Genomic DNA, 12,601 nt, shown 5'->3' on the forward strand with positions numbered 1-12,601 from the left:
ATTCTCTGCTTCCAAAATAATCCCAGCATCAACCTACAATAACCCACTATCCTGCCACTGTCCACCCAACAGTTTCTGCCCCTCCCCCTTGTGCTATCACCTCCTCCCTGTTAATGACCCATCACCCTCATTGTGTGCCATCCTGTGCCAACACACTCACCTGTCTTTCCCCTTCCCTGCTCTTCTCCTTTTTCACTACTCATTCTTCCTCCCTTCCCTCCTTACCACCATGTTGCACAGCCTCCTGTCACTGTGGCTGGTGGCAATTTTGTCATGCCTCCATCTAGTCCCTGTTTACTCCTCCAGGCAGCACTCTTCTCTGTCCCCACGTGTACCCTGCTGCCTCTCCCCCTCTCCCACCACTCCACATTGCTGCTTCTGTTCAACATGACAGTTGCTTGCCAGTCCTTTCCTTTTCTAAAGCTAAAAGTGTAACTGTCTTTTCGTTATGCATGTCTGCAACTCAGTGTCTCATTTTTACGGAGAGTAGGAATCGATCCTTTTCCTTATGTTGTCATTATTCTTTTTGCTAATTACTTACTTTATTTTAACTGCAGTGCAGAACATAATTCCATAATCAGTAGAGTGCAAAAATTATAAATAAACTAGTACTCTGGTCTTCATCACAATGAGATATACTTCCACATACAAAACATGCTAAAGTTTTAATCTTGCAGGAAGGTGGAAGTTTCATGGCAGTGCACACTTCACTGTACACTGGTCAGTTCTGTTTGGGAACAATCCCTAAGATGATATTGTTTGCCCAGGAATGCATGTCCAGAGAAGTATGCAGGAGAGCTTTTATGAGGTTTGGGAAATGGTGAATAGCACTAACAAAACTGTAGCTCTTAGTTTTGTTGATAGTTCAATTGGTAAGATCATTGTCCATTGAAGGCAATGATCTGAGTTTGAAGTCGCAGTCCAGCATACAGTGTTACTCTGTTGAGAAGAGTCACAATTATGGACATTCTACTGGAGAAATATTCATTCTGCATGCCAAACCAAGTTTATGAGTTAGTTTGTCTTGATGTTGATGTTGTTTTACCATATTATTCAGGAGGATGGCAAAGAATTCTGCAGACAGTGTTTCATTTAATCCCTAGTTATTAATTTGTATTTATGTGCGCAGCAAGTCATTTTTACTTGTTTGAAATTGTGTAATATGTATCTGTGAGATCAAAACTTAAACTTCTCACTGTGAAACAGTTAAGGCCTGTGCAATAATCATTTTCCTGTGTCTTGAGTGGTGGTATTTGGAATATTGGATACTATGTTGGTGAAACCAGCAAATATTACAGTTTTTGAACAAAACTTTAAAATAACTTGGTCAGTTATGTACATTAGAAGAGGAATGAATATAGAAGTAAACCTTGTGGTACTGCATTTTTTAATGTTCTCTTGCCTGTCTGCCTGTCCAACTGTTGAAAAGCTTTTTTTCATAAATGGCTAGAAGTATCATGTTGAAATGAATGCCACATTCTAAGGTCTGTGGTTCCTTCTTATGAAAAATGTATTTATTTTGTCATTTTTTATCCCGCCAATTAAAACATGCTCAGAAGTCTTGGGATTCTCAGGACCAATATCTTATGTGTCAATGTTGATTATAGCCAAAAATGATTGAGATTCTCAATTCCCTGGATGGATGAACTGTCTATATACATAATTAAGTTTGTGTGTAACCCTCAGAGTATGAGCCCTACACACACCAGGGCAATTATTTTACTCCTATGTTATTGTTTGTGTGACTTCTGTTCCTCACACAACAAATGGTCTGTCAAGGCTATCAAAAATATTTTTGTAATCTGTGCAGGGGTTGAGACTTTGAAATAATTCCAGAATGAGATTTTCACTCTGCAGCGGAGTGTGTGCTGATATGAAACTTCCCGGCAGATTAAAACATGCTCAGAAGTCTTGGGATTCTCAGGACCAATATCTTATGTGTCAATGTTGATTATAGCAAAAAATGATTGAGATTCTCAATTCCCTGGATGGATGAACTGTCTATATACATAATTAAGTTTGTGTGTAACCCTCAGAGTATGAGCCCTACACACACCAGGGCAATTATTTTACTCCTATGTTATTGTTTGTGTGACTTCTGTTCCTCACACAACAAATGGTCTGTCAAGGCTATCAAAAATATTTTTGTAATCTGTGCAGGGGTTGAGACTTTGAAATAATTCCAGAATGAGATTTTCACTCTGCAGCGGAGTGTGTGCTGATATGAAACTTCCCGGCAGATTAAAACTGTGTGGCGGGCTGGGACTCGAACTCGGGACCTTTGCCTTTCGCGGGCAATTGCTCTACCAACTGAGCTACCCAAACACGACTCCTACCCAATCCTCGCAGCTTTACATCTGCCAATACCTCGTCTCCTACCTTCCTGAGTTCGAGTCTCGGTCTGGCACACAGTTTTAATCTGCCAGGAAGTTTTTGAAATAATTGTCTGACGTTGGTGAGTACAGTTTTTGTTGGAGCAAATATAATGCATTTGCATCTAGCAGTTCGTAGACTTTGTAACTTGCCGAGCGAAGTGGCGCAGTGGTTCGACACTAGACTCGCATTCGGGAGGACAACGGTTCAATCCCGCGTCCGGCCATCCTGATTTAGGTTTTCCGTGACTTCCCTAAATCACTCCAGGCAAATGCCGGGATGGTTCCTCTGAAAGGGCACGGCCGACTTCCTTCCCCATCCTTCCATAATCCGATGAGACCGATGACCTCGCTGTCTGGTCTCCTTCCCCAAAACAACCAACCAACCAACTTTGTAACTTACAATGTCTGTTGATTGCTAGTTAGTCATCATTGAATTTTGTGGTCAACGAATTAAGCATGTTGGTATTTCTGCCACAGCTACTGTTTGGCCTCATTGGTTTTGTTTCTAGATGTATAATTGTTTTGTTCTTCTGATGGTTTACATTTGTGTGTAGGGCACATTTCATTCTTTTTATAAGAGACATGACAGTTCTGGTGATGAAGGATTTTCAACTATTGATTGCAGTCTGACTTCTGAATTAGACCATTGCAACCTAATGTGTTACAAACCATTTTTCATTTTATCTGCATCCTATTAAGCAGAAATGGTATTCAAAATGATGGGATATAAATAAGAAAGAGTTAAAACTATGTACTTTGTAAATCTTGCCATGATGATCTCATAAGCTTATTTAAAAATGTGACTGAAATAATTTCCGTGAAAGAAAAATATATTATTATTTATTAAATGAAGGTTACAGTTTTGTTGATAACAATTGGATTCTGAAAAGTAGTGCCTCAGAACTTTTATGTGAAAACTCTTAAAGCATTTTAAATGAAACAAACTTTATTCTGCATCTTTATTCTTCATGCATATTCTGCGTATTTATTTTGCAATGTAATTGTTCTGGTTATGGACATATTTCTCTCAATGAGAGACCACTTTGTTATACTGTCACTGTAGAATGTTTCACTTTATTGACTGTGCCACATCACCACCTTTGTTTACACCACTGCTTCATCAGTACTGAAGTTAAGTCCTCGAAAGGTGTTCTTTAAATTTTGGAAACAGATGAAATCAAAATCAGGTGGGATCAAGTTGGATCTGTGTGGTGGAAGATCCATGACAATGAACCCAAGGCAATAGATTGTTGCAAATTACAGATATCAATACAATCATGATTAGATTAGATTAGATTAGATTAATACTTGTTCCATAGATCATGAATACGACACTTCGTAATGATGTGGAACGTGTCAGGTTAATAAAAGATGTCTGTACAAGAAATTACATTACACAAAATATTGCATGACACTAATGATTAAGTTTATTATTATTATTATTATTATTCCAAGACTTACCAAGCGGGAAAGCGCCGGCAGACAGGCACATGGACAAAACACACAAACACACACACAGAATTACGAGCTTTCGCAACTGGCAGTTGCTTCGTCAGGAAAGAGGGAAGGAGAGGAAAAATGAAAGGATGTGGGTTTTAAGAGAGAGGGTAAGGAGTCATTCCAATCCCGGGAGCGGAAAGACTTCCCTTAGGGGAAAAAAAAGGACAGGTGTACACTCGCACACACACACACACACACACACACACACACACACACACACACATATCCATCCACACATACACAGACACAAGCAGACATATGTACACTCGCGCGCACACACACACACATATCCATCCGCACATACACAGACACAAGCAGACATATGTCTGCTTGTGTCTGTGTATGTGCGGATGGATATGTGTTGTGTGTGTGTGTGTGTGTGTGTGTACACCTGTCCTTTTTTTTCCCCTAAGGGAAGTCTTTCCGCTCCCGGGATTGGAATGACTCCTTACCCTCTCCCTTAAAACCCACATCCTTTCATTTTTCCCTCTCCTTCCCTCTTTCCTGACGAAGCAACTGCCAGGTGCGAAAGCTCGTAATTCTGTGTGTGTGTTTGTGTGTTTTGTTCATGTGCCTGTCTGCCGGCGCTTTCCCGCTTGGTAAGTCTTGGAATCTTTGTTTTTAATATATTTTTCCCATGTGGAAGTTTCTTTCCATTTTATTTACATCATCATTAGTTTATATCTATGTATACAGCCTTCATTCTCTGTGGATTTCAATTGGAGAAGTGTTTTCTGCAGTTAGAAACTAGATTACAACACACTGCTTCTCGTGCACCAACGAACTTATGTTACACACTGACATCTTACACACTATAATACAGAGCCCTCTAGTGGCAGAGGCTGCAGCTTGCATTAGTGAAGCAGGAAAATTGAGTGAGTAATATGCATGACTTGTAGTACCTCAACCGATATTAAGAACAGAATAACAATTTTGGAGGCATTACTTTTCAGCATACCCTTATGTATTTGAACTCCTGTGAAAATAAAATGTGATATTTTGAAAAGATTATTCTTACAGAGACATGTATTGTGAAGCCCTAATCTATATTTTCAGATTGCAACAATGACTTCAGTAGGTGGAGATAGTTATGGAAATCTTCTCTCAGGGACGCAGGTGGCAAAGTAAGTATATTAAGTTTTAATTTCCACATTTCAGTATCAGTCAGGAATACAACTTTTTCATGTTGGAATTATTTTAGCAACCTGTAGCAAGAAAATAAATATACGTTTAGTTTCATGAGACAGTGTAAAGACGTAAACAGGAATTAAATTTTTGTGGATTGTAGTAAGGGTTAAATTAAGAAATCACCAAATCTGAAAATAGTTTCATAAGTCAGATGAATTTCTGTGAAAAGTGAGAAATTTGGTTAAACTGTGTCAATGTTGATAATCACAATTCTTACAATACTTTTGTTGGAAGTTTCAAATTTCTGTGACATATATTTTGGCAACTCTGATAAGGGTTAGTGTTGTGTAAAGTAGAAGAAGAAAGTGAGTTTTATATTGTTCCTAACAGTTTCATTTGGAGAATTTTCAGTTGTGCAGATGAGAATCATTCTGGAAGAACTTCGCATCGACTCTGCTTTGCTGCTAAAAACTAATAGGGCCACTTATTTTTTGGTTAATAAGTTTAACTGTGGTCATAAACATACAGAAGAAAAATATGTTCTGGCCTGGCAGTTGCAATTGTCGCACAAGAAACCACTGAAAAAATCGGTGATACTGTGACAGTTTGTTACAAATGGAAACACATGAGTTAGTTGATACTGTAGTTATTTTATATGAATAAGTAACTGTATGCGTATGTAAAATGACATGAAATGGATTTATGATTGAATAACTATTTGACTCTAGGTTCTGGGAAAGTAGGTATCTAGATAAGATTCGTAGGAGGACTTATAAGAAAATGTAACATATCTGTGAAGAGGTTGTATAAAAAAAATTATCTGGACTTTCTTTAATATTGTTCTTGTGTATGGAATTCCTGCTACAAGAGATTTACAGAGGGTTGGGAGAAAGTTCATGGGATAATATCCTAAGACTACAATAACAGTGAATCATAATTGGAATCAGTCAACTTGTACGAATTCCTGGTTTCAACAATTTGTGCTGATATACCGTGGCTTGATCACATAGGTAAAGCAGGTGGCAAACTTGGGTTCATTTGTAAGATACTGGGGAAATGAAGTCAATGTATAAAGGAGATTGCTTTCAAAATGCTTTTGTGATCCATCCTAGACTATTGCTCAAGTGTGTATGTAATAGGACTAACAGAGGAAATTAATTGTATATGAAGAAGGGCAACACAAATGGTTAGAGTGCTATTGGTTTGCTGAAAAATCTGAACTGACAGGTGTTCGAAAATAGCTGTCACATATCCTGTCAAAGTTTCAGGAACCAGTATTAAGTGAGGTATCAAGAAATATGGTACAACCAGTTATGAATCACTATCATAGTCATGAAATCATGAAGACAAGATTAGACTAAGTAAAGTGTGTGCAGAGGCATTTAAGCAGTCATTTTCCCTGTGTCTCATTTATAAATGGAATGAGATTGTGATGCATTGTACTATGGGAAGTACACTCTGCCATGCACTTACATATCTGCATCTGCATACATACTCTGCAAGTCACTGTATGGTGCATGACAGAGGATACCACATGCTGTTACTACTCATTTCCTTTTCAGTTCCAATCACAAATAGGGCAAGGGAAAAAACAACTGTATTAAAGCCTCCATATGAACCCTAATTTCTTGCATTTTGTCTTCACAGTCCTTACGCAAAATGTATGTTGACGGCAGTAGAATCATTGCGCACTCAGCCTCAAATGCCAGTTCTCCATAATTATGTGAGGCTCCATACCTGCATATTTTTATTTGACATTATTAATTGCGCCAAAAATTGCAGTCTAGCTACAAAATGAAGCAGAATCATCAAATCAACAACCAAACGTACCTATTATCTACTCAAAACCATATGAAAATACAAAAAAGAGAAGCTATAGATTGTGTAGTGAGTATCTGTATTGGTGAGCGGCTCTCTGCTGGAGGTGAGTGGAGGTGCAACTGATGTAGCCAGCCAATCTATTGCTCAGGTTCTGTATTTTCACACATAATTAAATATAGAGCAGTATGTCTGCAGCAGGCCAACAATAGACAGTATGTGTTGACCATCGGACCCAAGCACTCAGACATGGATGTTCTAACCCAGGTGTTTCCTGTGGAGGCAAGTGGTTCCATACAGCTTTGCTACCTCTACATTGGGCTGGACTGCTGTTGCTTGATTAGGACTGTGGGATAGTGACTTGAGACTGGTCAGTGGGGCTAGACAGGCCTGCCTGGCAGAAGTGGCCATGGCGATGAACGTGGAACATAGGCTGGAGAGTGGCAGTGAACCCCCACAGTGCAGAGCAGTTTGGTTCTCACTTCGTGCCTTGGACTGTGAGGTGTAGCAGAGTGCTGGCTGCCCGGGGAATGGATGATCAGGCGGTGGTTGACAGTTTGTGGCGTGAACATGACGGTGGTGGCTGTGTTACAAATACAGGCTGGTTTTCCACGGTGTTCAATCCTAGGACCACCCGTGTTTTTGCTATATGATTTGTCTTTCACTGATAAAGCAGACATAGTGTTCATGCAAGCACCATAATAAAGCCCAGTGAAGTTAAAAGAATGAAAGGACTAACAAATGAAACATTGAAAGGTATGATTCAATTCTGTTCTAGGTAAGGTATGTAGTTGTTGTGGTCTTCAGTCTGAAGACTGGTTTGATGCAGCTGTCCATGGAACGTGCAGTGAACTGAACTGGACAGTTGAATCATCTACAAATTGTCTGGAAGTTACTACTAGTATTGTCTACCAGGTCAATAATACGCACAAAGAGAAAAGAGCCCAACACTCTTTGCTGGAGCACATCAGAAGCTCTTTCAACATCTGTCAATGACTATTCCTCCAAGATAAAGTGGTGCTTTCTCTGTACCGAGAAATTCTCAATGCGGTCTCAAATTTCATGTGACATTCCATATTATTCATAAAAGAATGTTGATGCTAGAAACTTTGTTCCCAAACTTTCTCCAATGTCTTCATCAGGAAAAGCAACTGTCTGTACTGTACTTCAGTAAGAACATATTTAAAGCCAGAAACACACTTCTAATTTTTTAGCTTACATTATTGTAATGTGACAGGGATTGTGGGATCCACATAGGTGGTTTGGGATCCACATAGTTGGTTCTCACCATCCATATAGAGTCATGATGGTGATAGCTGACCTGTTAGAAGTAGGTTTTGGGCTTTAGAGCTTCCAAGTGCATTTTTGCCAATCAGTTGCTTTTTCCAGCATAGCAATAGACTGACAAATCAGAAATTCAGAATATGTATCCAATTTTGATGTGGAATGTAATCAGTGACCTGTTTAATCAAGAATTCAATTGCAAAAAATCTTCTTTATTAAAATGTCTCCTGGTCTACTTAAGTACATATGGACCTGTCAGATCAATGTTACAGTTACTTTAACTATACACTTTCATTGCTCTTACAACTGCATTGACTTTTAATGTCCTCAGAGATGGGTCTTTTCCTATATCTATTAATGCAAGTTTTAGGATCGTTTGTTTGAAAAGACATGACAGATTTTCTACCATGTCCTTCCCGATATCCAAGCTTGTGCTCTCTCTCTATGACGTGGTTGTTGTGGGCTATTAAGTCCTAATCTTCCTCCTTAGGTCCTGTAACAATCAATAGATTTGGAATGGGGAGGTTTGCTAACTGGTTGTCAGAGAAACTATTTAGGATAGTTTGTTAGGAAATTGTATTGTGTGCACCATTTTCAAATAGTTCACGCAAATACTCCATGTTGTGAGAGATGGATAGAGAACAATATCATGAAAATGGACTGTCAGTGCTAAAAGTTCAAGTGGTCTTTATTTGAATGATTATATGTATATTTTTGTCAACACTGTACTATTTCTTGTTGAACCTCATTAACTGTTCATAATGTTGAAAGTTCTGCATTTGTGTTAACATTGTTGATGTCTTATCAAAGATTTTGTCAAAGTAACTAATAAAAGTGATATAATAACATGTTATTTTATTCCAGCCTTTATTTTGTATTCGCATTTATATTTTTACAGAGAAATACGAGAGTCGTTGGCAAAAGATGTAGCAAATATAAAGAATGAATTACCTCATTTCAAACCAGGACTTGCCATTGTTCAAGTTGGGGGCCGTGAAGATTCAAATGTTTACATTCGAATGAAAATCAAAGCTGCCACAGAAATTGGAATAGAAGCTACTCATATCAAGCTGCCAAAGAGTATAACAGAGATAGAGGTATGAAACTCTCAGCTGCTACATAATAATCATTTAAATGTATGAAATTGTTGAATGTTGTTCTGAATAACTATATTTTAATCACATGCAATTCCCCAGAAAATTTTGAATTTTGTTCCTAATTTATGGCTGTCAGCTAAACATGGGAAATAAAACTGATAGTAACATCACTCATACATTCACATGAGTAAGGACATTTCGGACACACATGACCACTAGCTCTGGTCACTCCAGCCAGACTGCAACTATCACATTGTACAAAAGCAGCAGTCCAGAGAGGGGGGGGGGGGGGTCAGTAGGGGGAGGGTGACACCAGGGTACAGGTTGGGGGGGGGGGGGGGGAGAAGTCAGTGCTGTCAGCTGGAGCAGGACTAGATGACAGCAGGACAAGGCTTGCCAGGTGCCGCATTGGGAGGCTGTGTGGGAGAGAAAGGGGCTGGGGAAATGGGGAGCAGAAAAGGAGAGGAGCAGAGAAGGAGAAAAGATCAGTGGGTGTGTTGGCAGAGAGCAAACACACAATGAAGGTGAGTGGACATGAACTGGGAGGATGTGATGCAACAGAGGAGACAGAAACTGATGGTTGGAGGGAGTGGGGATGGTAGGTTACTGTAGATAGAGGCCAGGATAGGTTTGGAAGTAGAAAATATATTGTAATGGTAACTTCCATCTGTGCAGTTCAGAAAAATTGTGGAGAATCCAGATGGCCTCCCCTCCACCACCCTCATTTCTAAACTGTACAGATGGGAGTTATCATTACTACATATTCTCTGATCATGAAATTATCATGGCCTCAGTCTATGGTAACCTACCATCCCTACTCCCTCTATCCATCAGTTTCTGCCCCCTCTGTTGTATCATCACCTCCCAGTTCATGTCCACTCACCCTTACTATGTCCAACTCTGTACCACCACACTCACTGATCTTTTGTCTTATTTGCTCCTCTTCCCCCCTGCCCTCCCCCTTTTCCACAGCCTCCTGATACTGTGCCTGGCAGCCTTGTCTTGCCACCATTTAGTCCCTGCACGCTCTACCAGACAGTGCTGACTTCCCTGCCCTCACTCATACCCTGGTACCTCTTCCCCTTCCCTGCCTCACTCTGGGTTACCATTTTTGTACAATGCAACAGTTGCTTTCTGGTCAGAAGGGCTGGAGATAGCAGTCATGTGTGCATGAGGTGCGCTTGCTTGTTTGAATGTGTATGTGTTTTCTTTCGTGAAGAACGCTTTGGCCAAAAGCTCAGTGTACAAAAATCTTTCCATTATGCCTGTCCACAATTAAACATGCCATCTTTATGGTCAGTAGTAATCTGTCCTTTTCATATTGTTGATACTCCAACATGGACATTCCATTGTTAGGACTGGTCAAGATAATTAATGACTATTTAGTGGAGAAGCGGCTTAGCTTATGAGTTCATGCTCTTTTTTTCAGAGTACACATATAATGTGTGGGACCTGTACCAGATACGACTAAAAGGGGTGTTTAATGTATACAGAGATGGGCAGCATGAATGTTTGACCAATGGGAAAGTGTCACAGAGATGCTGTAGAAACTGAACTGGCAGAATCTTGAACATAGACGCAACCAGTCCCAAGAAAGCCTACTTGTAGTTTCAAGAACTGGCTTTAAATGATGATTCAAGGAATATACAATAGGCCCCTACATATCAGTCCTGTGGGGATTGTGAAGACAAGTTAGTCTTGTTACAGTGTGCACAGGAGCATTTAAACAGTCATTCTTCCTGTGCTCTGTATGTGAATGGAATAAAAACTGTAATAACTGGTACAATAGGATGTACCCACTGCCATGCACTTCACAGTGGTTTGCAGGTTGTAGGTTTAGATGTGTGCTCTGAAGAAGAACATGTAATTTTCTAAACTGAGTTTCCAAATTCTCCACTGTGTGGCGAGTGGGTATCTTTCCTTTCTCCATTGTGGTCATGAATACTGTATTATTCACATATGTATATAAATATGTAGTGGCATAAGACCTTTTAAATCCTTATTTTCATCTTGTTGAAACAGTTTCCACAATAGGGCAAAAAAAAAGAAAAATTCATTTGGTTTACATTAAAAATGCCTCTAAATGTCTTCAGTAATTGTTGTTGTTGTGGTCTTCAGTCTAGAGACTGGTTTGTTGCAGCTCTCCATGCTCCTCTATCCTATGAAAGCTTCTTCATCTTCTAGTACCTACTGCAACATAAATCCTTCTGAATCTGCTTAATGTATTCATCTCTTGGTCTCCCTCTACGATTTTTAGCCTCCATGCTGCCCTCCAAAACTAATTTGGTGATCCCTTGGCACCTCAGAATATGTCCTACCAACTGATCCCTTCTTCTTGTCAAGTTGTGCCACAAATTTCTCTTCTCAATTCTATTCAATACCTCCTCATTAGTTACATGATCTACCCATCTAATCTTCAGCATTCTTCTGTAGCATCACATTTCGAAAGCATCTACTCTCTTCTTGTCCAAACTATTTATCGTCCGTGTTTCACTTCCATACATGGCTACACTCCATACAAATACTTTCAGAAACGACTTCCTGACACTTAAATCTATAGTCGATGTTTACAAATTTCTCTTCTTCAGAAACGCTTTCCTTGCCATTGCCAGTCTACATTTTATGTCCACTCTACTCCAACCATCATCAGTTATTTTGCTCCCCAAATAGCAAAACTCATCTACTACTTTAAGTGTTTCATTTCCTAATCTAATTCCCGCCCCACAGCATCACCCGACTTAATTAGACTACATTCCATTATCCTCGTTTTGCTTTTGTTGATGTTCATCTTATATCCTCCTTTCAAGACACTGTCCATTCCGTTCAGCTGCTCTTCAAAGTCCTTTGCTGTCTCTGACATAATTACAGTGTCATCAGTGAACCTCAAAGTTTTTTTGTTCTCCATGGATTTAAATTCCTACTCTGAATTTCTTCAGTGTTTACGTAATTTATTTCAAATATACGTGTTACTGTTACATGTGAGCATTACATGTGATCATGATAAGTTATTTAGTGAATTTTTATTCCATTTGTTGTGAGTTGTCATCGCTGATGGTGGTGGTAAGTGACAAATTGTACCTAGCCAGCAACATATATAACTTGCAGACAACTTGCAGTCTTCAACCACAAAGCATGTGTATACACGTACCACAACTGTTGCTTCGAACTAGCAACACTGCAGTCACTGCCTGTGCCTCAGACTCGCAATCGTTCATGAATTGGACTATAGTGAACTCTGGATAGATGCTATTAACAACTTTTGCCTGAAGCTATTGATTGTCTCTCTGATCTTATCTGAATGTAATGGTTCAGAGAATATGGGGGATTGTCTAGCTGAATGTTTTATTTCAATCTTTTTTAAAAAAAATGTATTGTAGAGGTACTATGCCAGATCCACAC

The 12,601-nt window shown here is 39.4% G+C and overlaps 1 protein-coding gene across 6 annotated transcripts in view; it reads left to right on the forward strand.

Annotated features, from left to right (window-relative positions):
* LOC126267222 (C-1-tetrahydrofolate synthase, cytoplasmic) overlaps positions 1–12,601 on the forward strand; it is a 316,907-nt gene that overhangs the window by 208,356 nt on the left and 95,950 nt on the right. For all 6 annotated transcript variants that reach the window (XM_049972201.1, XM_049972202.1, XM_049972200.1 and 3 more), the window contains 2 exons: positions 4,932–4,999; positions 9,004–9,202. In XM_049972201.1, coding sequence (XP_049828158.1) covers positions 4,932–4,999; positions 9,004–9,202 — 267 coding nt within the window. The remainder of the gene's footprint in view (positions 1–4,931; positions 5,000–9,003; positions 9,203–12,601) is intronic.

This window comes from Schistocerca gregaria, chromosome 4 (genome assembly GCF_023897955.1).
Source record: "Schistocerca gregaria isolate iqSchGreg1 chromosome 4, iqSchGreg1.2, whole genome shotgun sequence".
Taxonomy (NCBI): Eukaryota; Metazoa; Arthropoda; class Insecta; order Orthoptera; family Acrididae; genus Schistocerca; species Schistocerca gregaria.